At 61.2% G+C, this 26,422-nt stretch overlaps 9 protein-coding genes across 9 annotated transcripts; 6 read left to right on the top strand and 3 right to left on the bottom strand.

Annotated features, from left to right (window-relative positions):
- Positions 1-109: 109 nt before the first annotated feature.
- On the bottom strand, positions 110-1,990 carry PAN0_003c2038 (putative iron transporter; the record flags this gene model as incomplete). Its single annotated transcript, XM_014802992.1, has 1 exon — positions 110-1,990. One exon carries the CDS (start codon positions 1,988-1,990, stop codon positions 110-112), a length of 1,881 nt encoding a protein of 626 aa, XP_014658478.1.
- Positions 1,991-2,365: 375 nt separating this feature from the next.
- PAN0_003d2037 (vacuolar amino acid permease) lies at positions 2,366-4,147 on the top strand (the record flags this gene model as incomplete). Its single annotated transcript, XM_014802991.1, has 1 exon — positions 2,366-4,147. The coding sequence occupies one exon, from the start codon at positions 2,366-2,368 to the stop codon at positions 4,145-4,147; it is 1,782 nt and encodes a 593-aa protein (XP_014658477.1).
- A 645-nt stretch (positions 4,148-4,792) lies between these two features.
- PAN0_003d2036 (uncharacterized protein) lies at positions 4,793-7,912 on the top strand (the record flags this gene model as incomplete). Its single annotated transcript, XM_014802990.1, has 2 exons — positions 4,793-5,063; positions 5,166-7,912. The coding sequence occupies 2 exons, from the start codon at positions 4,793-4,795 to the stop codon at positions 7,910-7,912; spliced, it is 3,018 nt and encodes a 1,005-aa protein (XP_014658476.1).
- A 378-nt stretch (positions 7,913-8,290) lies between these two features.
- Positions 8,291-10,380, top strand: PAN0_003d2035 (galactokinase gal; the record flags this gene model as incomplete). The annotated part of the gene is made up of 3 exons (XM_014802989.1): positions 8,291-9,910; positions 10,243-10,289; positions 10,356-10,380. The coding sequence occupies 3 exons, from the start codon at positions 8,291-8,293 to the stop codon at positions 10,378-10,380; spliced, it is 1,692 nt and encodes a 563-aa protein (XP_014658475.1).
- A 4,476-nt stretch (positions 10,381-14,856) lies between these two features.
- Positions 14,857-17,586, top strand: PAN0_003d2034 (uncharacterized protein; the record flags this gene model as incomplete). Its single annotated transcript, XM_014802988.1, has 1 exon — positions 14,857-17,586. The coding sequence occupies one exon, from the start codon at positions 14,857-14,859 to the stop codon at positions 17,584-17,586; it is 2,730 nt and encodes a 909-aa protein (XP_014658474.1).
- Positions 17,587-17,717: 131 nt separating this feature from the next.
- On the bottom strand, positions 17,718-18,896 carry PAN0_003c2033 (retinol dehydrogenase 12 protein; the record flags this gene model as incomplete). The annotated part of the gene is made up of 1 exon (XM_014802987.1): positions 17,718-18,896. The coding sequence occupies one exon, from the start codon at positions 18,894-18,896 to the stop codon at positions 17,718-17,720; it is 1,179 nt and encodes a 392-aa protein (XP_014658473.1).
- A 424-nt stretch (positions 18,897-19,320) lies between these two features.
- On the bottom strand, positions 19,321-20,608 carry PAN0_003c2032 (uncharacterized protein; the record flags this gene model as incomplete). Its single annotated transcript, XM_014802986.1, has 4 exons — positions 19,321-19,342; positions 19,424-19,497; positions 19,598-20,221; positions 20,303-20,608. 4 exons carry the CDS (start codon positions 20,606-20,608, stop codon positions 19,321-19,323), a joined length of 1,026 nt encoding a protein of 341 aa, XP_014658472.1.
- Positions 20,609-22,284: 1,676 nt separating this feature from the next.
- Positions 22,285-22,882, top strand: PAN0_003d2031 (uncharacterized protein; the record flags this gene model as incomplete). Its single annotated transcript, XM_014802985.1, has 2 exons — positions 22,285-22,405; positions 22,713-22,882. 2 exons carry the CDS (start codon positions 22,285-22,287, stop codon positions 22,880-22,882), a joined length of 291 nt encoding a protein of 96 aa, XP_014658471.1.
- Positions 22,883-24,058: 1,176 nt separating this feature from the next.
- PAN0_003d2030 (diacylglycerol O-acyltransferase) lies at positions 24,059-26,401 on the top strand (the record flags this gene model as incomplete). Its single annotated transcript, XM_014802984.1, has 1 exon — positions 24,059-26,401. The coding sequence occupies one exon, from the start codon at positions 24,059-24,061 to the stop codon at positions 26,399-26,401; it is 2,343 nt and encodes a 780-aa protein (XP_014658470.1).
- Positions 26,402-26,422: the final 21 nt, after the last annotated feature.

The following is a 26,422-nucleotide window of genomic DNA, read 5'->3' as shown; positions in this document are numbered from 1 at the left end:
AAGTCGGAATATTCACAGCACCTCACCGCAGTCGGCAGCCGCGCGGTCCACAATTTCGAAAAAATATCCATTGTTACATCGGCGGGGTTGGTGTCGAAGCGGTTTCGAATCAGCGCTCCTTGCGGCTGAGCAGACGCTGGAGGCCGTCGAGATGCACAATGTGGCCGCGGACTCGGCGTGCATAGCCACCAATGTAGATGACCGTCGCCAGGGCCACGGCTCCAATCGAGACGGTGGCAGCGTACTTGAACTCGGATGGTCGCCGCCACGCCAGCGTCAGCGCATAGTGACCGAGGTCGAAGACGTTTTGCAGCGAGAACTGCAGCGCCATGAGCGCGTTCTTGCGACCTGCATCCTTGCCCAGCTGTTCGGGAGAGAGCGCGGTTTGGAGCATGGCGAGCTGCGCCAGGTCAAACGACCACAATCCGACGCGTGACAGAGCGAGGCCCGAGAAGAGGAGTCCGGTGTTCCAACTCGGGCGTCGCTTGTCCGACAGTCCGAACCGATCCTGCGGTGCGCCGGTGATCCATAGCGACACCACCGCCGGTACCAACGGCACCAGCTCCGCCACGAGCGAGTACGAGCCCGTGCGCACCAGGCCGAGCTTCTTCTCCATGACCGGCATCACAAACGTGCCGATTAAACCCGTCACCACGCCTACAGCACGCATGCCGGCAATGAAGGCGTCGCTGTAGAGCGTCTCGGACTTGAGGTATGCGATGAACGTCGGGTCGAACGACAGCACCGACATGTACAGCAGCGAGATGCACACCGACGTCAGAAAAATGGGAAGCTGGACAAAGAGCTTCCAGTCGCGATACTGCTGCGCGATGTCGTTGACCACCGACTTGGTTACGCGTCTGCACAACTCGCCCAATCGTCCGCCTTTGCCTTTCCCGCCATGCTGGTCGTTGGCCGTGGAGTGGGCTTGCTTTGTCGCTGCGCTGGCTGTCTTGTTCGCTAGGGCTTCCCTTTCGTTGGTTGCCAGAGTCGGAAAGCGGCGATAGACGATGCCGACAAAGACGAGTTCGAAGAGCGCCGTGACCGCGCTAATCGCGAGGAGCACTACGCTCGCCAGCCGGTAGCTCATGGCCGATGTGAGGGCAGACACAAAGAGCGGGCTGACAAGCTTGGAGATAAGGTCGATGCGGCGCATGATTGCATTGAGGCGCGTGAGCCTTGCCGAAGAGCCGTCGCTGATGATCGTCACCCACTCGCGCTCCACCGCGACGCTGACGCCGACATTGGAGAGCATGACCCCGATGCCCAGCAGCGTAATGCCGGCAAAGATGGCCCAGGGTGCCGCATTGGCTGCTGCATCTTGTCGGCCTCGTCCGCCGTTCTCTGCTTGTTCGCGCAGCGATGCCGACGAGAAGAGCACGAGAAAGAGCGCATAGGATGCACCCACGAGCAGCTTCTGCGAGAGGATCATGGCTCGCAGCGTGCGCAGCTTGGTGTGCGAGTACGTGTCGATGATGCGGCCGACGTTGTTCGAGAAGAGGATCGCGCCAGCCGTCGTCACAAAGCCATAGATCGATGCAGGCAGCAGCGTGTTTGTGAACAGCTCGACCATCATGAGTGGATAGGCGAACTCGGCCGATCGGAAGCCCCACGAGGAAGACGCATGCTGGATCGCCAGCAGAAGCGTTCCCTTGCCGTCGAGATCGCTTGGACCTGACGCTGGTGTCGAACCGAACGCCTCTTCTTGCTCGTCGTGCTCGTCTTGCTCTTCTTCCGCAGCGTGTTCAGACCGGCGGCTGCCAGCGTGTGATGCTCGACGCTCGCCTACTGAGTTGCTGCTCGCCGTCCGCTCGATGCGGCTCACCGGTTGCAGCTCGATGGCTTGGCCGCTATCGTCGACGGCATCCCGCGCCCGCTCCACCACCACGGATGAGGCGGTGACACTCATGATCTTGTCGACGATGCACTGCCACGATGAGGAGGCACTGCCGTCGAAGAGCGAGGCGATGGAGGTGCCTTGGAAACGCATGAAGAGGCCCCGCATGAGCTCATATCGAAATTCGACTTTTTTGGCAGCTGCTCGTGGCTGACGAGAGCCGCGGATGTGCAGATGCAGCCACGCGCGCCGTCGAGGGCTGTTAGGGCCACATCGAGGGCGGTGATTGACAGCTGCATCAGCGCTCCGCGGACGGGGCTGTGGGATTCTCCCCCACGCGGAGGCTTGGCAAGCGTGGGCAAACGGGTTCCGCTGCATGCGAATTTGAACGGGCGTCTTTCTTCCGGTTGAACCCTGTGGCCGACAAAAAGGCCGACAGACCAACACACGCGACTCGTGCTACCTCTCTCCCTCCATCACCATCATTCCCGGTGCTTCATCTCAACCCCTCGGCCCTCAAGCATAACCATGCCGGGCGCTTCGGAGAGAACGCCTCTGCGGTCCTCGCCGCCACGCAATGGCAACGCCAAGAACGGACAGTATGGCGCTGTGCCTGACCAAGATGGTGCCGGCGCCGGCGCCGGCGCCGGCGCTGCAGACGCTCCGGAACCGGAACACCCTCAAGGCTTCAAGTTCGCGGTCATCATCGCGAGCCTGTGGGTGGTGCTGTTCATGGCAGCGTTAGACGGCACCATCGTGGTCACGCTGATCTCGTCCATCTCGTCGTCGTTCAAGGCGTCGGAAAAATCGGGCTGGCTCAGCGCATCCTATCTGCTGTCGGTGTGCGCCTTTTCGTCGATCTACGGCCGCATGTCGGACATCATCGGACGCAAGGGTGCTCTGCTCGTGGCGCTCGCCTTTTTCACCTCGGGCACGTGCCTGTGTGCGGTGGCGACCAGCATGGACGCGCTGCTGGTGGCACGCTTTATCGCCGGTATCGGAGGCGGCGGCCTGCTCACCACCTCGTCCATCTGCATGACCGATCTCGTTCCGCTGCGCAAGCGCGGTGTCTGGCAAGGAGTGACCAACGTGCTGTTCGGGTCGGCGTCCGCTCTGGGCGGACCCCTCGGAGGATTCATCAACGATGCATTCGGATGGCGTACCGCCTTCGGATTCCAGGTGCCGTTCCTGCTGGCGGGCGGCGTGTGCATCGCGACGTTTGTCAACATCCCGCTGCCTTCTTCCGGACAGAATTGGAAGCAGAAGGTTGGTCGAATCGACTACCTGGGCTCGCTCGGATTGATCTCGAGCTCGACATGCCTGCTTCTGGCTATGAGCTTCCTGTCGGGCTCGCTGCTGCCGTTCTCGAATCCGCTCGTGTGGGGATTCCTGCTGGCGTCGTTCGTGACTGCGGTGCTGTTCGTGCTGGTGGAAGGATGGGTGGTGCGCGAGCCAGTGATGCCGTTGTCGCTACTGACGCGCCGCTCGCCCGCGCTGATCGGCGCCTCGTACTTTATCGGCAGCTTTGCGCACTTTGGCACCATCTTCCACTTCCCGCTCTGGTTCCAGTCGGTGAGGCTCCAGAGCGCCTCGCAGGCAGGGATGCACCTCATTCCCATCTCGTTTGCCGCAGCCGCCGGAAGCTTGTGGGCCGGGCTGTACATGAAGCGCACCGGACGCTACTGGCACGCCAACATCGCTTGCTGCGTGCTCAACATTGTCTCGACCGCATACGGTGCTTCGTGGAACAAGGGCACATCGGCGTGGGAGGAGTACCTGACGTTTGTGCCGCAGGCGTTTGGCACCAGCGCGATCTTTACGTTTATGCTCATTGCGCTGATTGCGTCCGTGTCCAAGGACAAGGCTGCGGTTGCTACGGGGACAGTGTACCTCTTCCGCAGCCTGGGCCAGGTGATGGGCGTTTCGCTGTCGACGGCCATGTTTCAGATGCTGCTCCAGTCGCAGATGCATCTCAACATCACACCGGAGCTGCTGCCGCATCCTCAAGATGGTCAGCGCGGCGTCGAGAAGCTCATCTCGGCGCTGCGTCACGATGCCTCGCTCGTCCCCACGCTCCAACCTGCGGGGCTGCGTCACGCCGCACAGCTCTCGTACATGAATGCCATCAAGTGGATTTTTGTTCTGGTCACGGCGCTCAACGTGCTCTACCTCGCCGTATGCTCGGGCGTCGAAGAGCAGGCGCTGCCGGACAAGGCACCAAACACCGCAGTCGCCGACGATACCGACCCTTCCCCACCAGCCGATCAAAGCGACGCCCCGCGAGCGCGTCAGAACGACTCGCACGCCTAGATCTGTTGTCTCTGCTCAATACATCGTTGTGTCCGCATACGTGCTGTGCGGTAAGAACTGCTGATCACTGTGGGACCGACGGCCAGCCTGTGAATTGTGCGGAACGTTGTGCGGGTCCGTGTGGGGTCTGCAGGGCCACGGGACCAATCGACATTTCCCTCTTCCGAAAATTGATTGGAAAAAGAAGGCAAAGAAAAATTATACTCGTAAAGGCGGCAAGTGGCGAGATACGGTGCAGCTGTGTGCTGCAGTGCATCAAGTGGGACGCGTTCCTTTTTTTTTTTTTTTTTCCTTTTTTTTTTTTTTTTYGGCAGAGGGCTTGCCGAGCAGAGACGGAGGGCTTTGCAGGCGGGCGAGAATTCAAGGTTCGGTCGGTCCATCCCCGCACCGCGTGGATATCGTCGGAAGGGCCGTCTGCACCTCGGCTTTTCTGTCGTCGCCATTCTTCGTTCTTCGAGCTGCCATTCGCCTCGTCTTCTCCATCCGCCATCTCTCCTGCCTTTGCGACCTTCTCACCTCATTGAATCTTTGTCAGGACCGGAGTACCGTCTCTTCCTGCACATTTCGGCTCGCAGGGAGCTCTGCTGAGCCAGTACGCACGCTCCGATCGCTCCTTAGCACCCCACCGTCTCGACATCGCCCAGCATGTCTACGAACGACCGCAACGCCGTCGGTTCGCCTGCGTATGGCTCTCATACAGGAAGCAGTGCGAGCTATACCCACCAGACCCACGCCTCCCCCCATAGAACAAAGAACGAGCCTTCGGACACTTCGCCCATCAAAGCCGATGCATCGCGCCGTTCTTCTTCGCCCCCGCAAGCATCCTCCTCCAAGGCCGGCAATGCCAGGGACGACAACAAGGAAGACAAAAAGTCGCAAAAGCGACCCAGAGAACAGTATAGCTGCGTCGAGTGCTGTAAGTTGTCCCCCTCTAACCCTCGCGAACAGCAAGCGACCGCATCGCACCAACGCCCACGGCTGACCCTTATCAATCCACATTGTCCTCATCGATCATCAGTCCGGCGCAAGCAAAAGTGCGACCGACGCTTTCCGTGCAACAACTGTATCAAGCGAAGGCTTCCCGAGCGATGCGTGCCGCCTGCTTCGGCCCGAGCCAGTCTCGGCTCCGGCATGGCTACCTCTCCCACGCCATCCGAGTCCGGCACCGTCCATCGCAACAGCATCTCCCGTACCGCTTCGGACCTCAATCTCGCCACCACCATCCCGGCTGCAAAGAGGCAGAGAATCGACGAAGATGGCTGGGATGACCGAAAGATCGACGAACTCGCCCGCACCACTTCGAGGATCGCGCGGCTGGAACGTATCCTGGCGCTCAACGACGCCTCCTATCTCGAACAGCGCCTCGCCCTCGCTGAAAAGGCGGTGCGTCTGCGTCTCGGCGAAGAGTCGAGCTCGCGCGCCATCAACGACTTTGGTCAGAACGACCAGATCTCCAGGCGCTCCAGCTATGTGCCCGAGGAGAGCGAGACCGACCGACACGTCGACGGGCATCTCGACGACAACGACGGCTTCCTCGGCACCTCCGCACTCGAGGCAGTCCCGCTGCAGCTCAAAAACGGCCTGCCCACCAACGCCAAAGCGGGCTCGGGCGACGTGGCGCCACAAGCCTTGCTGTCGTACATCCACCCCAACCCCACGCGCAGAGGCTTTCCCATCCCATCGGCCGACGTACAGGCCATCCGCGCCACCCTGCCCTCCCGCGACCAGTGCGAACGCTACTTTGACGCCTACTTTGCCCACTACAACTGGGCGCGTCTGCCGCTCCACGAGGCTACGCTGCGCGACCGCTTCCGCCAGTTCGTCGCCGGCGTGCCTTCGCCCTCGGATGTCCGCATGGATGCAGAGACGCTGCCGTTTGTCGCTTTGGTGCTCGCCATCCTCACGCTAGGCTCGGTACCGCCCATCGTTCAGCCGCTATCGTCCGCCACTTCGCACGCCTTCTTCTGGGCCACCAAGAAGGCGCTCGTCTTGTGCGAGACGCTCGGCCTCGCCAGTCTCGACTCGTGCTGGGCACACGGTGTTCTAGTCCGCTATCTCGACGTCATTCGCGTCACCCGCGCCAGTTGGCACGAGATCGGCTCGTGGATCCGCGATGCCCTCGATCTCGGCCTGCATCGCGACGGCAGCTCGTTTGGCCTGCCCAAGGAGCAGGTGGCAGCTCGACGCATCCTCTGGTCGCACGTCATCCACAACGATCGCGAGTGGAGCATCATCCTCGGCCGTCCGCTCACCATCACCTTTTACACCACCGAGATGCCCACGCGCGAAGACCTCGAGCCGCTCGGCTTTGCGTGCCAGACGTATCTCCTCGCGCGCAACCGCCTCACCGCCTGCCTCGAGGCCATCACGCATTGCTTCGAGGAACGCTCCCAGAGCCGCGGGCCGTCGGGACGCACCTCGCGCGCCTATTACCGCGTGCTGGAGGTGGAAGACATGATCGCCGAGTTTGTCGACTCGCTGCCGCCCTACCTCGCGCCCAACTGGTCGAGCTCGGGCAAGGCCAAGACCGACACGAGCCTCGACCAGGACCATCCGCTGCTCCCCTTCTACCGCTACCTCATCCTCGGCGAGGTGTGCTTCTACCGCTCGCTTCTGCATCGCCCCTACCTGCTGCGGCCGGCGTCGCATGGCAAGCATCCGTTCCCCGAGAGCCGGCGCGTCTGCGTCGAGGCGGCACTCAACGACCTGCGTCTGCGCAAGGAGTATGCGCGCGTGCTCTCCAAAGAGCAGCTGGCCCAGTCATTCGGCGGTGCCTACGCGCTCTTCAACTCGGCCATCGTCGTGGGCATGTCGCTGCTCATCGGATTCAGCCTGGGCGAGCGCATCGACACGGCCGATCTCAACGAACGCATCGGATATCTGCAGAACTTCATCACCCAGCTGCGCCGCAACTTTGACGCCGGCAATGTGGATGCGTCGGCCGAGCGCGAGCAGATGGTCATCGAGGTGCTTGTATCGCGCCTCGAACCCTTCCTACCGCGCGATCTCGCCAAGCGAAGCCGTGGCGAGCTGGCGGCGGCCAAGGGATCCATGCGTGCCACAATGATGCAGGATCCCATGCGACGCAGCCATGCTGCCTCGCAGCGCGTCGAGCAAGAAAAGCAGGCGGTCGACTCGCTGCGTCTGCTCTCGACCAGCGTGCCCGGTACACCGACCATGTCGAACAACGGCGCAGGCCAGCTGCCGCCGTCGTCGATGCAGTCCGTGCCGCCTTCGCACCACCTTGCCGGCTCGCCAACACCCATGGGTGGGCCTGGATTCGACAACGCCGCTGGTGCCATGGGTTCGATGGCCATGGGCGGTGGCGCTGGTGCAACGGCGGCCGGGATGGGCCCTGGCGCCACTGCCAATCCCATCGACCCGTACGGCTGGCTCCTCACGCCCACGGCCATGGAGTCGCCCGACACCAAGACCAGCTCGGCCGGTACCAGCACCGCGCACACGCCCGTCATGTCGGGCACCAAGCTCGGCGGCACTCCGTCAGCAACCACGGGCATGGGCGGTGGATCTGCCGCACCCACCGCCGGCACTCCCATGCGCCACGGTCACGGCCACAGCCTGAGCGGCAGCCACCCTGCGCACTTTATGGCCGCCTCGCCAGGCCAGTTTGCTTCCCTCTCGGCTCCCGGCAACGCGGCCGAGGGTCAGGCCATGTTCGACTGGGAGGGCATCTTGCAGACCATCGGATCCGGCTGGACGGGCGATGGCACGCTCGAGACCGGCATGGAGAGTCTGTTTGGGTGAAGGTCAGCAATGGGCAGCCAGGATTGACAAGTGCAAATCGCAGTGTGTTTGTGTGAAGAGCCCTTGTGAGAGACGGCCAAGTCGTGTGACTGTGGTTGGAGAGTTTGCTGGTGAGCTTGCCGGACTTCGTCGGAGGGGAAAAGCGCCGGTGTTGGGCGGTGCACGGACTGAAGTTTCGCGGGGTGAGCTGCAAAGACGGCGAAATTTGATGCCGCACGCAGCCAGTCTTTTCGGCGGACATGTGGAGGATGTGCGTCGGTCTTCGTCGTGGAGACGCATCGGATCGTGCGACGGTCCCGCATTCTTCTTAACCCGCTTGGTTGGCTTTGCTTCCCCACACCTTCCCCACCACTTTCACCCTCCTCCGCTCAAAAGACCATGGCGACCAAAGTCAACGACCCCGTGCCGCTCGTCGGCTCGCTCGACAGCATCTACTCGCCCGCGGGCGTGCTCAAGAACGGCAAGCGCTGGAACGAGCTCGCCACCAAGTTCGCGCAGGCTTTCAATGGCGAGCAGCCCGACTTTATCGCTCGTGCCCCCGGTCGCGTCAATCTGATCGGCGAGCACATCGACTACGTCGGCTTCTCCGTCTTCCCCGCCGCCATCGAGAAGGACATCCTCATGGCCACCAAGGTGTCGTACTCGGCCACCCCCGTGGACAAGGTGCAGATGGTGCTCAAGAACACCACGCCGCGTTTTGTGGTCAACACGTTCGAGTCGGCGTACAACTCGACCGACACCGTGGAGCTGCTCAACGAGGGCGACGAGCGATGGGCCAACTACTTCAAGGTGGCGTTCAAGGGCCTGCACTCGCACCTGCCGGCGCAGGTGCTCGATGCCGGCAACGCCAAGCGGCCCGCCAAGATCGAGGTGCTGGTCGACGGCACCATCCCGCCCGAGAGCAGCTTGAGCTCGAGTGCCGCCATGACTACGTGCAGCAGTATTGTGGTGCTCGAGGCGTTCGGCGCGCGCGAGCTCATCGACCGCAAGGAGATGGCCGAGGTGGCGATCGAGTCGGAGCGCCTCGTCGGCGTCAACTCGGGCGGCATGGACCAGTCGGCGTCGATCTTTGGCATCCCGCATCACGCGCTCTACATCTCGTTCTTCCCCACGCTCAGCGTGCAGCCGACGCGCCTGCCACCGAGCTCGCCCGACCACACGTTTGTCATTGTCAACTCGCTTGTCGTCTCGGACAAGAAGGTGACGGGCCCGGTCAACTACAACCTGCGCGTCGTCGAGACGCGCATGGCCGCACGAGCACTTGCCAACTACCTCGGTTTGGCGGCCGCCAAGGAGAACGCTTGCCGCGATCTTCGCGGCGTGCTCGAGACGTACTTTGCCGAGAACGGCGGCGCGGGCCGACTGCAGGCCGAGATGGAGAACAGCAGCGCGGTCAAGCAGACGCTCGAGCGCTCGGGCGAAGAGGCGGCGCGCATCAAGGTGCTCGAGGAGAAGGTGGATGCGCTGTACTCGTCGGCAGCACTGCAGGAGGGCGTTGCGCGCGCCGAGGTGGAGAAGCTTACGGGCTACAGTGGCGACAAGTTTGAGGCCGAGTTCCTCAGCTCGTTCCCGATCCGTGCCGACGCATTCCAGCTGTACCGCCGCTCGAAGCACGTCTTTACGGAAGCACTGCGTGTGCTCCAGTTCCAGGCGCTGTGCAAGCAAAACTCGACCGAGTCGGCCAAGGAGGTGTACGCGCAGCTGGGCAGCCTCATGGATGGCTCGCAAAAGTCGCTGCGCGAGCTGTACAACTGCAGCTGCGACGAGCTCAACCAGATCATCGAGATTGCCAAGCGCAATGGCAGTCTGGGCAGCCGACTGACGGGCGCCGGCTGGGGCGGATGCACTGTCCATCTCGTGCCCAAGCCCAAGGTCGAGGTTTTCATCTCGGCCATGCGCACGCAGTACTACGCCAAAAAGTTCCCCGAGCTCTCCAAAGCACAGCTCGAAGACGCTTGCTTCGACACACAGCCCGCCGGCGGTGCGTGCGTGTACAAGGTATAGACCATGGGTTTCGTTTTGCTCCTGCGATGCGGTAGCTCTACCAATGTTGATCCAGCTACAAGGTTTGCTACTGTTGCTTGTGATGCGGTGCGAAGCGATACGATCGGGCGATTTTGCAGACGCAATCCAGATCCAGCCGTCGAGTGGGGGAGATTGCGGAGATATGAGCCGGGCCTAAGGTTTGCGATCCGGGTGGGGGCATCGAACTTGGGTGAAGGCGGCGGCAACAAGGTTCTCCCACATGAAGCGACGGCTGCCGAGCATGCTCGCCAAGGCGCGAGGCGAGACAGGCGCCCGGCCATTCGCGGTACTGTACTGTACTGTAGCCAGCATCGCCCACCGGTGTCCTGTATTCGTCTGCTACGCTAGGCGGGTAAGTGCGCGCTCCTCGGAAGACGCTGAAATGGCGGCTGGAATGCACATGAAACTCACCCGACAGGATGGAAACGCCGACCACGCCATAGACCGAGACTCGGCCGTGGGTGCAGCGTCGCTACAGTATCATTGGAGGGATTCTTATCTCTCACGGGGCTCTCCAGCCGTCGGAAGCATGCCGTGACGGTCTATGGTGCCCTAGTGTAGTGGTATGGCGGTCCGACGGATGCCTGGCTGCGACCAACTTAATCTTTGGAGTGTTGGCCCGCATGGTGTCTTGGCCGACAAGAACGGCTTAGCGCGCCCATTTTCATGCGCAGACCGCGCTTTGCCGAGGCGAGAGACAGACAAACAAGCCTTAATCAAAGACAATGGGAGCGCCTAGAGCGGGAAGGATTTCGGAAGTGCCGCTCGCTGCGCATCAGGCCGCCTTGGACCGAGCTGACAGCTTCGGCTGCTGGGTAGCGCACCGGTCAAGTGACGAAAGCGCACTATCGGCCAACATCCGATGTGCCGTCCACTCACCGGCATACTGCTCGGATGTCCGCTCCGCCCGAGAGGTGCTAAATCCGGCACTTTTACCTCGAGCCCTCTTTCGCGATTGCGATCGGCTGCTGGCGACAAGGGCAAAGGGTGGCTGGGAGCATGCAGAGCGACGGCCAATCTCGGGCGAGAGGATTCCCACACGTCGTGAAGAGAGGCCGAGCGAGAGCGCTACCCCGGCCAACATGTTGTCTGATCCGTCTTGGGCGTGACCTGAGTTCACCACCAACCGGCTTTCTGGCGCACAAGACGGTCTTGGTGGCAGGAGCGTGCTGGCGGGAGTCAGAGAAGGCCGAGGCAGCGGACTTGCAAGTCAGGCACGGACGTGGCAGAGTGGCATTCGAACAGCGCACTGCGGAGCTCGAGTGGTGTGCATAGCAAGCGCACTATGGCAGGAGCTGCTGCCGACTCGATTCATGCGAAGAACCTTGGATGACGAGCTGTGGAGCGTCGCGGAATGGCGAGGCCTTAACGAGCCGGGAGCGACGCCCATGGCCCCAGAGCTGGCGGCTCTGGAGCATCGCCCGGGCGGAGAGACAAAGAACGCGCCGAGTGTCTAAGCAAGCGGACGCATTGGCCGGCGAGGTTGGGAACCCGATTGCCGTCTGCCAATCATACGGCGGCCATGATTGAGACTTGTTTGTCGGAAGCGCGTTCGTCTGGATCCATTGTCTGGGCGAAACGGGGTCCGAGGGCGATACGAGCGGCCGCCTCGACGGAGTGTGAAATGCTTGTCTTCGCGCAGAGGAAACGACTCGGCCCCGGCCCGTCGGACTTGTTCCCACGTTTTCTATTTGGCCTGCCGAAGCGTGCAAATGCCCGGCGCGCATAAGGACGTCGCAGGCCTGTTTGGCGACTGGCTGCCCCCACTCATGGTGCGTGCTATTTGATTGGATGCGATCCGTGGATGCACTGCGTCATGCACCGCGTTGCAGCTGCATGTGCATTTGAGCGAAGGCCATTGTCGCACTTGCCGCACGCGCAGGTGTGCCGCGGCAGGGAGCCGGATGCATGTGCTACGGCCAGACCTGCTGCAGCTGCCGTCCCACGAGGCCAATAAAGCTCGCTCTGATCCGCCTCTTGCTTTCGTCGCTTTGCACCCACGGGATGGAGTTGCGCTCGCAGCTAACTCAGGCTTGCAGAAGCTTCGAGCGGAGTGCGCATCGCACGCGTCGGGCGTGCCTGGGCGGGATTTGGAGTGGCTGCTCGCCGCTTGCCCGCGAGACCAAGCAAGATGCTCGAGTTGCTGGCGCCTCCATTTCAGACGGCGAGACGGCAAGACAGCGAGACAAGGCGTAATCTTGTTGAAGCGTGACAAGCAGTTAAATAAAGAAAGGTCGGCCAAGACATTTTGCGACGGTCAGGATCGGTCGAAGGGCGGCTGTGCGCGGCTGCGGCTGCTGCTGCTGTGTCACACACCGGCAAGGCGAGTTGAGTCGCGCCCAGAACCGCTCAGCCGCCCCATCCACCTGCAACATGTCTCACATTTCTCTTCGACTCGAAATCTTTCTGCCAGAGCAGCCCTATTTTTATTCAAAAAGCAATTTGGACGACGCATGAGCTGATGCGCATCCAGGTTGCTGCCGATCCCAGCTGTCTGTGCAGCTGCCCCCTCGCCTGCACTCCAGGATAACTTACTGCAATTTGCGCGTCGCGACCCGCCTTTGGTGGCGCTGCGGCAACTGCCCTGGCTATACATAGACGCGCGCGTCTGTTCTGAAGTTGTAGGCCGGCCGCTTCCCAATCGCGCTACTCTCGCTCGCAGTTGCGCAACTGGCGAGAAGGCCGTGACGACGACCAATTAGGCTGACGATGAGCAGCAGCGTCAACATGCATACAAGCTCGGACGTCGCCTCGATCGCGCGAGTGGACCCCTCTGTGATTACGAGCCTAAGTGGGGCAACGCCTACTGTCCGAGCGTACCACAAGCGTACTGCGCAGCGGTTGCATTGACACGAAGAGCCATTGTTCCTCTCTTTGTTGCTTGCCTTGGCACCTGCTCTTTGCGCGAGCAACGCCCGATGACGGCCGCCTTTTGCCCCTCCGACGCTGGCGGACTGCGGCGATTGCAACCAGGCTTGCACGCCACAGCGATGCGACTACAGTAGATGTGGCGTACGTGTATCACCTCAACTGCTGCTTCTGCTGCCACCATGGTGGACGCGTAGCGCTGTCGGCGCGGGCAACAGGGTCGCCTGATCCAGATGAAAACTGCGCAATTTAGCAGAGTCGTGGTGCAGTGCCGCGCTGCACGCCTGCGCCCGCCTCTGCATCAAAATTAGGTGCAGCGCTAACTGACTGTTCCGTAGCGCCCTCTCGAGCTAACTTACTGTGTTTGAGTCAAAAGGGCCAGGCCTGCGCCAAGGGGATTTTTTTTCTTCTGCTTTTTTTTTTTTTTTTTTTTTTTTTTTTTCGTCTTCTCTCCGCCCACCTCGCAGTGTTTGAGATGCGCCCGCCCTGATCAGCGCCGTCCGGCCCTTAGACGCAACGTGCTGCACTTTGACTCGCGCTCCAGCCCACATGTGCAGTGTCGGCTTCCAACGGGCGGCCCTCTAGCCGCCGCGGCCCCTCGTCAGTGTGACATGGGTCGTCCGTTCCCATGGCGTCCCGTACCTCGCTCAGCCCGTGCTATTTGCCTGCCTCGCTCCTTGTCAACCCGGTCTGGATAGCCGAGCGAAGATCCTCCATTTCCTATCCCGCTCGCCTAGGATGCGTCTGCCCTTTTCTCCCCGAGGCTCAACTTGCTTCCTGTGGCCAAGCAGACTTTCCGCTACGGTACAGCTCTTGCGGTCCGGTGCCGTCGTCTCTCGCGTGGGCGCAGGGGTCGTACGCGAAAGCCGTCTCGCCGTTGGAAGTCCTGTTTGCGCATCGTGTCGGCCTTTGCGCCCTCCGTCACCGCCTTCACCTTGTTCGCCTCTTGCCAATCCTCTGCTCGGATTCCCTCGCTTCACCTCGCTTGTGTCGTCCAGATGTCTCAGAATCGTGCGCAGACTGCAGCACTCGTCCCCCTCTACACCCCTCCCTCCCTGAGCGCCTACGGCCACTCCCCCCTTTTCCGTGAGCCTCGCCTGTGCCTCGTACCCGCCGCCACTTCAGGCCACATGCTCCGTGGCTTCCGAAGTTCTGGCTCGTCTCCTTCATTCGCCCTCGTTGGCTCCTCGGCGCCTCGACCCAGGCCGCCAGCCTGCCTTTCTGCCTTCTGTTGTCTTGGAAAGCTCAGCAGCCTCGCTTGCAATGCTCCAAACAAACGCGGCGTCTCATTTCCATGCGCCCCTCCCACTCCCCTTTGGCTGCGCCGCCGCTGAGCAACTCCCTGTCTCACCCTGTTGGACCCTCCTCACCCAGTCTTTCCGGACACCGGCGCTCTAGCGCTCGCCGCCTGCCGTGGCCACTCCTCGTCGTCACCATCGCCTGCCGCTCCTTCTCAGCCTCGCCGGCCACCTCGAGCGCCTCTGCAGCCTGGGCCGGGCCGCGCAACCTCCCTGCGCCTGCATTCTGCATGAGAGCTGACACACATCCAGGCTCCCTTCGACGTGCCCCAGCAAACAAACCGCCTAGACCCAGTCTTGGCCTCCGCTAGTCGGGTCCCCCGTCCATATCCCCACCTTGCCCCTTCCGATGGCCGTGGCTCTTGCCGCGCTCTCACCATCCCTCCTGGAGCGAGCCCTATCCATCTTGCCTTGACCGTCCACCACCATCATCATCCTCACCTCTTCTCGCCACTCCTCGAAGCACCTACACCACTTCCTTCGTCGTGTTCGTTTCATCAACATCCGCTTCGTCCTTGGCTCCAACCCTTTCTTCGACGCTCAGCTTAGGAGACCACCAGCTCTCTGTGTCTCGAACCTGCTGACGCATCGCACCGACCCGTCATCTCTCCCTATTGGGCATCTTTTCTTCGCACCGAGCGCAACGGCATCGACTTCGCTCGTCGTTCCTTCTCCACCCTATCGGGCTCTTTGGCGTGGCGTTGCCCGAGCGCCACAGCCTGGTTGCGGCACACTTCCCGCGCCCCTGCCCGCATGACTACCTCGGCACGACGTCAGCTCTTCCGACGTTCCAAGGCAGGATGCTGGAACTGCCGTTCCAAGAAGAAGAAGTGCGACGAGCTCCGACCTCACTGCACACGATGCATTCGCGCCGGTGAGAACTGCCGCTATCCCGACGCAAGCTCCGAATCCCTCTCGGAAGCAAGCTCGGCAATGGCGACCAGCGACTACACCTCGCCCTCCATCCCATCCTCCGCCTCGTTCCCCAACACTTTTTCTGCACACGCTGCGCACGCCGCACCCATGCTTTCCCGCTCCTCCTCCACCTCGGGCTACTCGTCGCACGCTTCTCGACATGCGTCTCACCATCCATATCACCATCATCCTTATGCGCCTCCGCAGGCTCATCACATGCATTCGCCACCCCAGCACCGAGACTACCAGATGCAAAGGCCGCAGGCGCATCAGCGGCCTTCGCCGCCGGCACGCTCTGCTTCCCACATCTCATATCATCCCGCCCCGCATGGAGGTGCTCCCGCCCACCTGTCGCAGCAGCAGTTCCCTCCACCGCCACTTTCGGCCAGTGCAGCTGCAGAATGGGACCACACATCGCAGCAGCAAGTGTACAAGCGCACACGGTACGACGAGTTGTCCTCGTCGTCTTCGTCCACGTCCTCGAACCAGCCTCACCAGGATGCTCGCGCCGGGCGACAACCGTTTGACTCCCACCATCGCATTCCTTCCAATCACAGCCAAGGAAGCAACAAGGGGAAAAGCCGGGACACTCTTCCCCCTATCTCACCGCATCAGCCTTATTCGATTCCCATGGCCGCTTCAGCCTCCCTGCCACCCTTCAACGCCGTCTCACCGCAGCAGCCGCGGACAGCGGCCTCGCCAATCTTCTCGGCGCGCTCCGCCAACACATCGCCCAACAGCCAAACAAGCCCACACTTTGCCGAACGTCCCACACAGGAAAACGGTCACGCCTCTCTTGCTCGACGAGAAGCAGCCACAAAGCATGCCGAGCACTCGACTGTGCAGCCAAATGTTTCGGCTCTCGGCACACATTCGGAAGCAGTTCGCAGTCCAACGACATCGAGATCTACAGCCGCTACAGCGACTCGCCAGAAACTTGTGCTCGACTACTCATCGACCGAGCCCGATCCCGAGGAGCTGCTGGCCGAACTGTCCTCCTACTCGGTCTCGACTGTGACGCAGCAAACCAAAGGCTCCACGGCCTACTTTCGCTTCCTGCATGGCATCGCCCGCATGGCCCAAGGCCAGGCCATGGCTCACGCACTCGCGGCCATGGTCGCCACGCAGCAAGCCAAGAGATCGTGCAAGCCACAGGAAAGCCAGGATGGTGCCGTTGAAGGCGGCGATGAAGAGAGCCGCGCGCCCGACCTGGACGCGTCTCAGCGAGAAAAGGCTACGATGCTGCTGGATCTGGCGGACCGCCATCATCTTGCGGCGATCAGGGCTCTGCAAACGCAGTCGCAACCGAGCCGGCGCCGTCGTTTCTCGGTGATCGAGTCCAACCCGAGCACGAGCAGCGACGATCTGCCCGTGGGCAGCAACGCGGCAGCAATGATGCTGCTCATCCTGGCGTGCAGCTTCGCGGGCAAGTCGCTCATGCTGCCATCGTACTTCAATCAGTGCGAGCAATTCCTCGCGGATGCGGTCGAACACGTCTCTTCGCACCGTCTCTTTCCGTCGGTGACGGGCGAGACGGTGTCGGGCAATGCCGAAGACCCGCCCATCGAGGCGCCCGAGAGCGTGAGCGCCTACGGCACGCTGCTCTTCCTCGGTACGGTGGTGGGCCTTTACGAGTGCTACCTGGCCATGTACACGGCGGTTACCGACTGGGACTACAACCCGGCAAGGCTCCGCCGTCTGCTGCCGTTCAACTGGACCGAGACGGACTCGGCAATCTTTGACCAGGCACGAGGAGTTACGTCCGAGACGGTGTACAGCGTGTCGATGGTCACGTGGGAGCTCATCATTGAGACGCTCGATACGATGCGCAAGCTGCGGAGAGCCGAAACGGTCGCATACGGTGGCAAGAAGAGCAGCAGGAGCGAGGCCGACGACGGCGGTGCAGCGCTCGACAGTCTGGCGCTGCGCGAGGAACTCGGACTGCTCATTCGCGATCTCGAGGCGGGCGCATTCTGGAAGGGATCGCATCGCATCCTCAGCGAAGCGGAGCAGCTGCAGGTGCTCGACTCGCTCAAGGCTGCCGACGCTGGTGCGGGTGGCAAGCAAAGCGAGAACAGCGATGCCAGCGCGCAGATGCCGCCCCCGTCGGTACCGGCAGAGGACGCAGGGTCTGCATCGGCAACTCAGGCGTTCAAGTCCGGAGCGCTATTCCTCGCGCCCACGGTCGGCGGGTCGAAGCAGGTGAACCGGCTGCGTCTTGCCAACCACCTCTACCGCAACGCACTGCTGGTTGATCTGTACGTGACGGTGTTCAACCGCGCACCTTCGAGCCTTGCGGTGCGCGAGCTCGTCTCGCGCAGCGCGGCGCTCTTCAACGCGATTCCGGACAAGCTCGAACAGGGACTCATGTGGCCCGCGATGGTGCTTGGCTCGTATGCGGAGGGCGCATCGGAACGCTCCCAGATCCGCGCCTTCCTGGCGCGTGCCCAGTGGAAGGGCATTGCCGGTCCAGCGACCACCGCCGACGTCGTCGAGCGCGTCTGGGCTGAAGACGCATCCAACTGGCGCGAAAGCGTCTCGTACTTCGGCAGCCCCTACATCTCCTAGTCTCGTCTCCAACTGTATCCTACTCTACACGCTTTGTGCGTGTTCCACAACCATAGAAATGCTTCGCGAATAGAACAAGTTGTATTACGATCACAAGCAAGCACTCCAGAGTCGTTGCAGGGACGGATCGTCTACTTTGTCGACTTGCCGACGGCCTTGATGCTGTCAGGGTGGTCGGGAAGGTCCTTGGCTACACCGCGCTTGGCGGCCTGGACATCCTCGAGGACGCGCTGCCAGAGGCGGGATCGTGCGAGCGGGTCGTCCACCTCGGGACGACGGATATCGACAATGTCGCGGTTGACAAACTTGCCGCCAAAGAGCGCCGACTCGCCCACGGCGGGTTTGGTCTTGCTCGTGGTGAGTGCGGCGGGGAGGCCGAGCGACGGGCTGAGAGCGGCGTGGATGATGGCATAGGAGCCCTGCTTGGGGTCGATGGCGAGCCAGTTGATGGCGCGCTGGATGACGAACCTGAGTGCATAGGGCACCTTGGTGTCGGGGTTGTGCCAGATGTTGCTGCCAACAAAGCCCGGGTGGATGCCGTGGCAGATGACGTGTCGATAGTCCTCGGAGCGCGAGAGACGCTGCTGAAGCTCGACGGTCCACATGAGGAACCAGAGCTTCGAGTTGCAGTACAGCTGCACGCATCCGGGCCCCACCGGCGTGTTCTTCTCGTTGTCCATGTCGGCAAAGTCGAGCACGCCGCCGTTGTGGAAGATGGAGCATGTGTTGATGATGCGTGGGGCGCTGGCGTTCTTCATGGTCGGCAGGATGAAGAATGTGAGCAGGCAGTGCGAGAGAAAGTTGATCACATGCGTCAACTCGAATCCCTCGTCTGTGATGCGTCGTTGGCCGGCGGACAGGCCAGCGTTGTTGACGAGGATGTCACAGGTGCGTCCCGACGCACGCCACTTTTGTCCGAAGCGCTCGATGTTGGCGAGCGAAGAGCAGTCGATCTCCCACAGCTCGACCTTGGAATCGTCTACGCCGGCGGTCTTGACGATCTCCTTGCGTGCCTCCTCCGGGTTCTGCTCGTGCGTGGCGGTGAGTCGACACGCCATGATCACCGTTGCGCCCGCCTGGGCAAAGTACAGAGCAGCCTGCTTGCCAATGCCCGAGTTGCTGCCCGAGATGATCACCGTCTTGCCCGTGGCGTCGTAGTCGGCGCTCTTGGGGTCCGGGAATTCGAGCGTACGGTGGATATCGCTGCCATACTTGCGCAAAGTGTTGTAGCGCGCCGACCACTGCTTTGTGGCCGGCAGCAGGCCAGGGCCATCACAGCGCGTGTCAAAAACGGATGGGAGCGATGCCATTGTGACGGATCTGTGTTCTTCTCGATGGATCCGGCGAGTGTGGGATGAGAAGAGGACGAAACAGTTCTGCTGGATCCCGCGTTTTATGAGGAGCACATCTCAAAGGGCTCGAGCGCCGTGCTGGAGGCCGCGTGAAAGCAGGGTCCATCGACTAGCAGCAAAGACTCGAACGTCGGTTGCGCTGATTGCATCTGTGAAAAGCAAGCGGGACGCACCGTGCAGCGGAGAAGCGGCGGCGCGGGACAGGTTTGGTGCAATTCAGGAAGCGCCGCGTGCATTTCTCGAAGCACGCTGGTGGCAACTGCCGCGGTAGCTGCAGCGGTAACCTTCGCCGAAATTGCGGGGGCGGGCACTCATGCCGCATGGCAAAGTTGGCATCGGGCTGCGCTGCGCTCATTTCCAACTCGACCGTCGGCTTCCGTGATCATGTCTGCCTGGTTGGACCACTGAACGAGATAATTGCAGAATGTGGGCCTGCGGCATTCATGGCGAAAAGTAAGCCATCTTTCGACACTCAACGAACGTACTGTGCTACCGCCATCTGCATCATCCGCAGGAACGACTCGTGCGAGCCCGTCTCGCTCATGTGGTCCGCGCCGTCCTATTTGTACCGACAAGAGCAGGGTCAGCAGTCATGTGCCTATCACAGCATCGTAATCGCATCGGCGATCGCGATTGCGGAAAGAAAGGGGTCGACTCACGTTGATGATGTAAAACGGAATGCTCTGCACGCCGTTCATTTCGGCTTGCTGCAGCTTGTTGCCCAGCTCGTACTCGAGGTCGTCCGACTCGAGCCACTTGCTCGCCGCCGCCTCCGAGTCGAAGAGTCCGAACTCGGTTGCTACAGCTGCAAGATACGAATTGTCCGACATGTCCTTGCTGTTGGCATGGAAATCCTGGTAGAAGCGATCCATCAGGCGCACCTGCAACGACTTGACGCATGCGCCGGAGTCTTCACCGGACGCGGATCCGCGTTGCTCGTCCAGCTGTCCTGCCTTGAGTACGAGACGGTGAGCATTCCACGTCGCACCCACTCTGCCCGAGCTGGTCCAGTCGAACGTAGGCATGCCCAACGCCGTCGCCGCGGTCGAGATCTTGGCGTCAAACGCGTCCAGATTACCACCAAACTTGGACCCGTAGTAGAACTTCTTGGTGGGCGGTGCCCTCTGCTCGTACGGCGTCGTTTCGATGGCATCATAGTACTTGGATGGCGTGTCGTACGTCGATGCGGGAAGGCGCGGATCGAGGATGTACGGTTCGATCTTGACCACCGTGTTGACGTGGGGTGCGATTTGCGTCTTGAAGTCGTCCGACTCGAGGAAAGCCTAGCAGCGGCGAAGGGGGAGAAAGGGGTCAGACTTGCACCAAAGGAAAGAACTTCAACGGCGATCGATGCTCTACGAGACGTTTTCGAGCCCGAAGTAGAAGGAAGTGTGACACCAGCGCCGACGGAGGAAAAGGCTTGACTCACCCACAATGCCCGTGACCCGACGAAACACCACGGGCAGATGACGTCCGTCACCACTTGCACCAACAGCTCGGGCTTGCTCATAGTGATGTTGAGATCGTAGCTTGGCAGGAGTGCGACCACGGTGGTCCGTAAGGAGGGTGTGAGCTTGCCGAGACGGGCCTTGCAAGCGGATGTTTGAGGGTTTGCTCGAGCGGAAGCGCTCGCTCTCTTGCGGATGTGGAGGCGGCAGCGTGCCGTGCATCGCCGATCCAGTGTCGATCTGGTGACCATCAGTTCCCGATTCTCGTCGATTTTTCGAAGATTCAAGTTGTTAGACCTCTGCGAACAGCCGCTTATATTTCCGGCTTCTGGGGCCGCGACCTTTCACGCTCCTCCGAACATGGCCGATGTGACGGGTTTGCGCCAATCTGGGCCAAGTCACAGCCACACGATTGCGGCGCGATGCGCGCCGTTCCAACGAGCTTTTGACAGCCTTTCGATTCGTCCAGGCCAACAATGCAACGGTCGACCCCCCTTGTGAAAAGCCAAACGGCGACGGTGGTCGGGCAATTTAGTTGGCGGTCTCGCCGCCGATTGGCCAGGTGGGGACCTCATCGCAAACACAGCCTCTGAGTTGGCTCAGAAAGTGGTGCGTAGACTCCCCGCAGCCATCATCGTCATGCTCTTTCCGTCAACGAGATGCATGCAAAACGTGCGCAATTGTGTGATCATACTGGTCGAGACACGATTCTGTGCAGCCATGCCACATTGCGGCATAGAACATGCGACTGGCTTTGTTTCACGCGATATCGTCCAAGCTTGTCGCTCGACTGGTCATTGCCTTTTGTTCATTGATGATGGCAGATCGATAATCAAAGGTGCGGGCGGAGGAAATGATAGCATGCTGACATTTTGAAGGCAATGGCGATGTGAAAGTCAATGGGAGAGCAGCTGCATTGTGGCTGGAAAGATGGCGTGAGAAGGTGCATGTTTAGGCTCGCACGGAGCCAGAGCTTGGGCCGCTGCAGGAGCTGCACTTTGGCGTGCAAGGGGCGCAAAACGTGGCCGTCGTATCAAAAAGCGACCTGAGCACGTCGCATGACCAGGCCCTATCAAGCGCTCCCGATGTTGCTTCGCATGAAAGCCGCTCGTGACAAAGGGGAGGTCTCCTCCAAGGCTTTGGGCACAGGGTATCGGCTTGAAATCGCATATTCTTCGCCGTTTGTTTGCAGGCTCGAGCGGTAAAACATCGCTGAGCCTCGGGCTCTCTTTGACTTCTCTGCGTTCTGTCCCGTCATGACCGGACTGGTGGTGCCGAGAGAAGCAGGGTTTGTCACTCTGGCTACAAAGAGAGGAGGAAGAAAACCTCCGATGCTCGCGTGTACGGAGAAAAAAAAAACAGAAAGAGGCGCATGGAGGCGTCACGCCGTGGCTGCCGAGCCCAACTCAGCAGCGGCAGCCTTGCCTGACGTGAGTTTGTGCAGAAGCGAGGCCACGCCGTGCGAGCCGATGATCGCTGACACGCGACTGCCTTTTTGTCCGGCGATAGCGTCGTCACGCGCTGGGTGAGATTCAAGCTAGCACCTGCATGCCGAGTTTTGTTTGTTTCGCGTTCCTCATTGTCCACGCAGCAGGCGAAGGATGGACAGCACAACGACAAGAGAACCCTATTTTGGAACAGGGGTCATGCAGAGCCGAACATCCATACGGCGGTGTTGCTCGCACGCACGTCGGCCTCAATGGCAGGCAAATATTTCTTTCCTTTGTGTCTATCACGCAAGGAGCGAGTCCGTGAAAGTGCGACTCGACGTTTTCTTGACGGCCGATTCGGCGGCGTCCCGACCTGTCATGAGATGATGTGCTTCGGAGCCCATGCCGTCGTCGTAAGCGTTACGCCCCTAACCACTCGGAGCGCTTTCCGACTCAGCACTTGTCGCAATGTTCGATCCAATCTCCACGGAGGACCTTCCTGGATCGCCTCCTGCGGATATTTCGGTGGCACCCGATCATCGTATGGTGTCGACGCTGACGTGTATGGGCGGTTACCGGTACCCACCGAGTGGGCCAGCCTGCGTGGGCTGATGTCTCGTGAGCGAGGGGCGGCTGAGTTTCATGCACACAGAACCGTGTAAACGCACAGCAAATTTTAGGCGAAAGAGAAAAAATCTCCGAGCTTTTCAGGGGAGGCGGTTTCCCTGTTGTTCCTCGCGCAGACCCTCGCCGATGCTCGGCAAAGTCGAGGACAGGGGGCCTGGCCTTGTCGCACTGGAACGATTCACGGCCCTGCCAGTTGTTGAGAGTCCAGCAATGCAAATCGAGGTTTCATGCGAGCCAATGGCGGCGAGTTTGACGTCTACTGGCCACAGCGGCCCGCAGCACCAAGCAGAGCTCTGCGGCGGGAGCCGCAAGCGCCAAGTCGCCCACGGAAGCTATCTCTCGGGAGAAAGGCATCCAAGACGGGAACGGTCGGGACGAGCTCGGTGGTGACAGCGCATGCTATTGCGTCGATGTGCGGCGATCGCACGGCGTCAAATGAGGTCGACGGCGATCAAAGGGCCGCGCTCGTGCTGCGCTGTCGCACGCGCGCAGTCGTCAGTTTCACACCGAGAAAGACCGTGACGCTTGGACAGCAGAACCCAACGATCGCTTCATACCTCCCAATTTGCGCCTGCTTGCAGGACGGCAAACAGCTCGATGTGAAGCGGACCGCCTCTCGGTGCGGCGTTATTGTGCCCACCTCGGCCTCGTTGGCACTCGGCACGTTCCCGTGCGCGCTTATGTGGTGCTCACTGGCGTGATGCTCGTATCACCGCTCGCAAAAGAAGGGTGCCCAGGCGCACGCGTGGACCTTCATCCGTCGCATGACCTCTGCGCTCAGCTCAGCCGCTTTGCCTGCTCGCTTCGCGGACCGCTCGTGAAATCCTCCGAGGCTGCACACGTATTCTCCTTCGGATCGGCCTCGTGTAGCCCCTGGGAGGAACCCTGGCTGAGTCAAGGTGGAGCTCTTCGGCATGGCTGAAGGATCGCGTTTCCAATATAAGACTGCCACGACCTTGTGGCATGCAACCCCCATCTTCTACCTCCTACCTCTCTCTCCGACCTTACTAGTCTAGCTACGAGCCGACAGAAAGCCTCCTCGTCCCGTTCAGACTTGCTACAGCACCTCCTCTGCATTGCGTATGCCAAGCGCGATACGCGAAGACCCACACTTTGACCTGGCTTTCAACCGCGGCAGCCCTCATCACTCGCAGCGCTGTGTCTGACTTCCAAAAAAAATCGAAAAAATCGCAAGAAGCAAAGTCCAATTTTCGCTGTCGATCTGCGCCACAAAGCCGCACTTTTCTAGCCGCTTTCGGAAGTTGCGCACTGCAGCTGTTGCATGCCAGTCTAGGGATCGCCTGCTAGCACCTCTCTGCACGTACGCCCAGCCGACGGTTTCTGTTGCAGCTCGTTTCAACAGCAAAATTGGTGCTTGGCTGTTGCCTTGGCTCTGCAACCTCCACACCCTCGTCGATCCATCCGGCTGGCTCGCTTTACCGTGCAGCCGGGTCTCGCGATCCGCTCAGTCGAGCCCTGTCAGGATCTGCACCGCTAGCTTAGCTCGAAGCACGCCCTTCGATCGGCAGCTGACCAGGCCATTTTGCCCCGTCACGCCTTCTCGCCAAAGTTCGAGCCCCGCACGTCCCAGTATAACTTGGAGTCGGCCACAAGCATGAAGCTGCCGCTGCCCACTTCCCTCAAGCCCTCTTCTCCTCCACCACCGACCTTTGAACGCGCTCGCAAGTACAAGCCGCCTCCCACATCCTTCCACTCCTCCATCCAGGTGGTCGACGAAGAGTTTGGCACCCCACGGACAAGTACCCAGGTCAAGCAGGCCTATCTCGACTCGCATCCTAATTCCGACGCCGAGAGCTCCAACTCATCCACCCACCATCGCTCCCAGCATCGTCACCAATCGAGTCCCGCGGGCACACCGTCTCTGATCCGCTCATCCATCGGCTCTCGATCCTCCTCTGCTCGCCAAGTCAAGACCCCGCCCCAGAGCCCAAGTAGGCCGTCCAATCCACTCCCCGCCCACTCCAACATGACCGACACCACTGCGCCGGTGCATGGCCGAGGCACGGCTGCCGAGCAAGGCGCTCGTCTGCGCGAAGCTGCCGACCGCGAGATGGGACGTGTTCCGCACGCAGGTGATCGCAAAGCCAAGGGCAGCCGCCGATCCTCCCGCCGCATCAGCCCTCAGGAGTCCCCTCGCTCGTCTCACCCTCCTCTCGCCGAAGACGACCAGCACCGCCGCTCTTCCAAGCGCAACAGCCGTCACCACCAGGCTGCCTCTGAGGCTGCCGAGGCTCGCTCCAGCCAAAAGACGCACGTCGGCACAGCCGCAGCACAGGGCGCGGCCTTTCGAAGGGGCGAGGAAGTGGAGCTTCCCTCTCCCGAGCAGACGCGCGAAGCCCGCGAGCGCCACCTCCGTGCCGCATACGGAGAGACGCCAAAGCTTGGTAAGGGCTCTCCGGTCAAGCCGCACTTTTACAAGATGACCGGTATCGACAACATTGCGCTTCTCATGGAGGACGACTCGTACACCACCTCGTGCTTCTCCATCTACATGTTCAAGACCGAGCTCGACATCGAGACAGTCGAGAACTTCTTCGAGGTGCTCGCCGAGACGTACCCCAAGTACCGCTATGTCGTCGACCTCGATCCCAAGCTTTCCAAGAAGAAGGAGAAGGAGACGCTCCGTGGCATGCCAGGCACCTCGCCTCCGCGTGGAGAGTTCGACGCGGGGCGTCGCACCCGCTACGGCAAGGGCCTCAAGGCAGGCTCGCTCCTTTCGCCCGCGCGCTGGCGCTTCGTGCCTGATTTCGACATCAAGGAGAACATCAAGCACATTGCACAGTGCCCCAACGGTGGCGACGACGTCGCGCTCAACAAGCTCGCCGGAGACTTCCTCGGCAGCCACTACGACTACTCCAAGCCCATCTGGGGCGCGCTTCTGGTCAACGGCCTCAACACTTCCGACGGCGGCCGCAGCGCCCTGATGATCAAGATCCACCACTGCTTCTCCGATGGTCAGGGAATGATTCAGAGCTACCACGCTGCTCTCGGTGCACTCGAGCAGGGCATTGGCATCCGCGATATCCAGAGGAAGGTCGACTCCAACACCGCACAGAACAAGCGGCCCGGACAGCGCGAGGACAAGCCGACGGCATGGGGTACCATCCGCCACGGCTTCCACCTTGTTCGCGGTCTCTACTTCCGCAGCCGTAAATCGTTCCTCTACCAGGAGAAGCGCGAGCGCGCCGCCGGCAGGCTCTACTGCCACAGCGAGGGTATCGACATGAACGACATCAAGATGATCCGCAAGGCGTATGGCAACGAGAAGCTCAACCTCACCCTCAACGATGTCGCATTGGCCATCCTCGCCCGTGCACTCCGCATCGCCTCGGAACGCGTTGACCCCAGCCGCCGACACAAGGACAAGCGTGTGGCGATCTTTGTGCCCATCTCGGTGCGCCCCAAGGGCGATTGGTCGCTCAGCAACGCTACCACCGGCTCCATTGCGTGGCTGCGCTTCGAGAAGGAGGAGCATCCCGACTTTGAGGCGCAACTCAGCCAGGTTCATCGCGAGATGGGCCGCATCAAGCGCTCGTACGGCCCCAAGATCCTCTTCAAGGTGTTCAACGCCGCCGCCAAGCACCGCATCACGTATTTGCCCAACTACCCGCTTCTGCGCCAGTTCTACTACCGGGCCTTCCGCGAGTATCACGTGGCCACCAACGTCCCCGGTCCTCCCAAGCCGGTGCGCTTCGGTGACCACGAGGCGTACAGCTATCACGTCCTGCCGCCCTCGAGCCCGGGTAAGTCGACCATGGCGATCGGCATGATCTCGTACGCCAACGACTTTTCGCTCGCCGTGTCTTGCGACGATGTGCCCGAGTTTGCGCATCTCGCTGAGGAGATCTGCCAGGCGTTCCAGGATGCCGCCGAGCAGATCATCGAGGCTGCCAACCAGAAGCTCGCAAGCAGCAAGGAGGCGAGCAAGGCGCAATGAAGCCGAGACTGTCCTGTCGAA

Source organism: Moesziomyces antarcticus (genome assembly GCF_000747765.1).
Source record: "Moesziomyces antarcticus DNA, scaffold: scaffold_v10003, strain JCM 10317, whole genome shotgun sequence".
NCBI lineage: Eukaryota > Fungi > Basidiomycota > Ustilaginomycetes > Ustilaginales > Ustilaginaceae > Moesziomyces > Moesziomyces antarcticus.
Note: the sequence above shows the minus strand (reverse complement) of the source record. Positions and strands in the feature narration are given on the sequence as shown.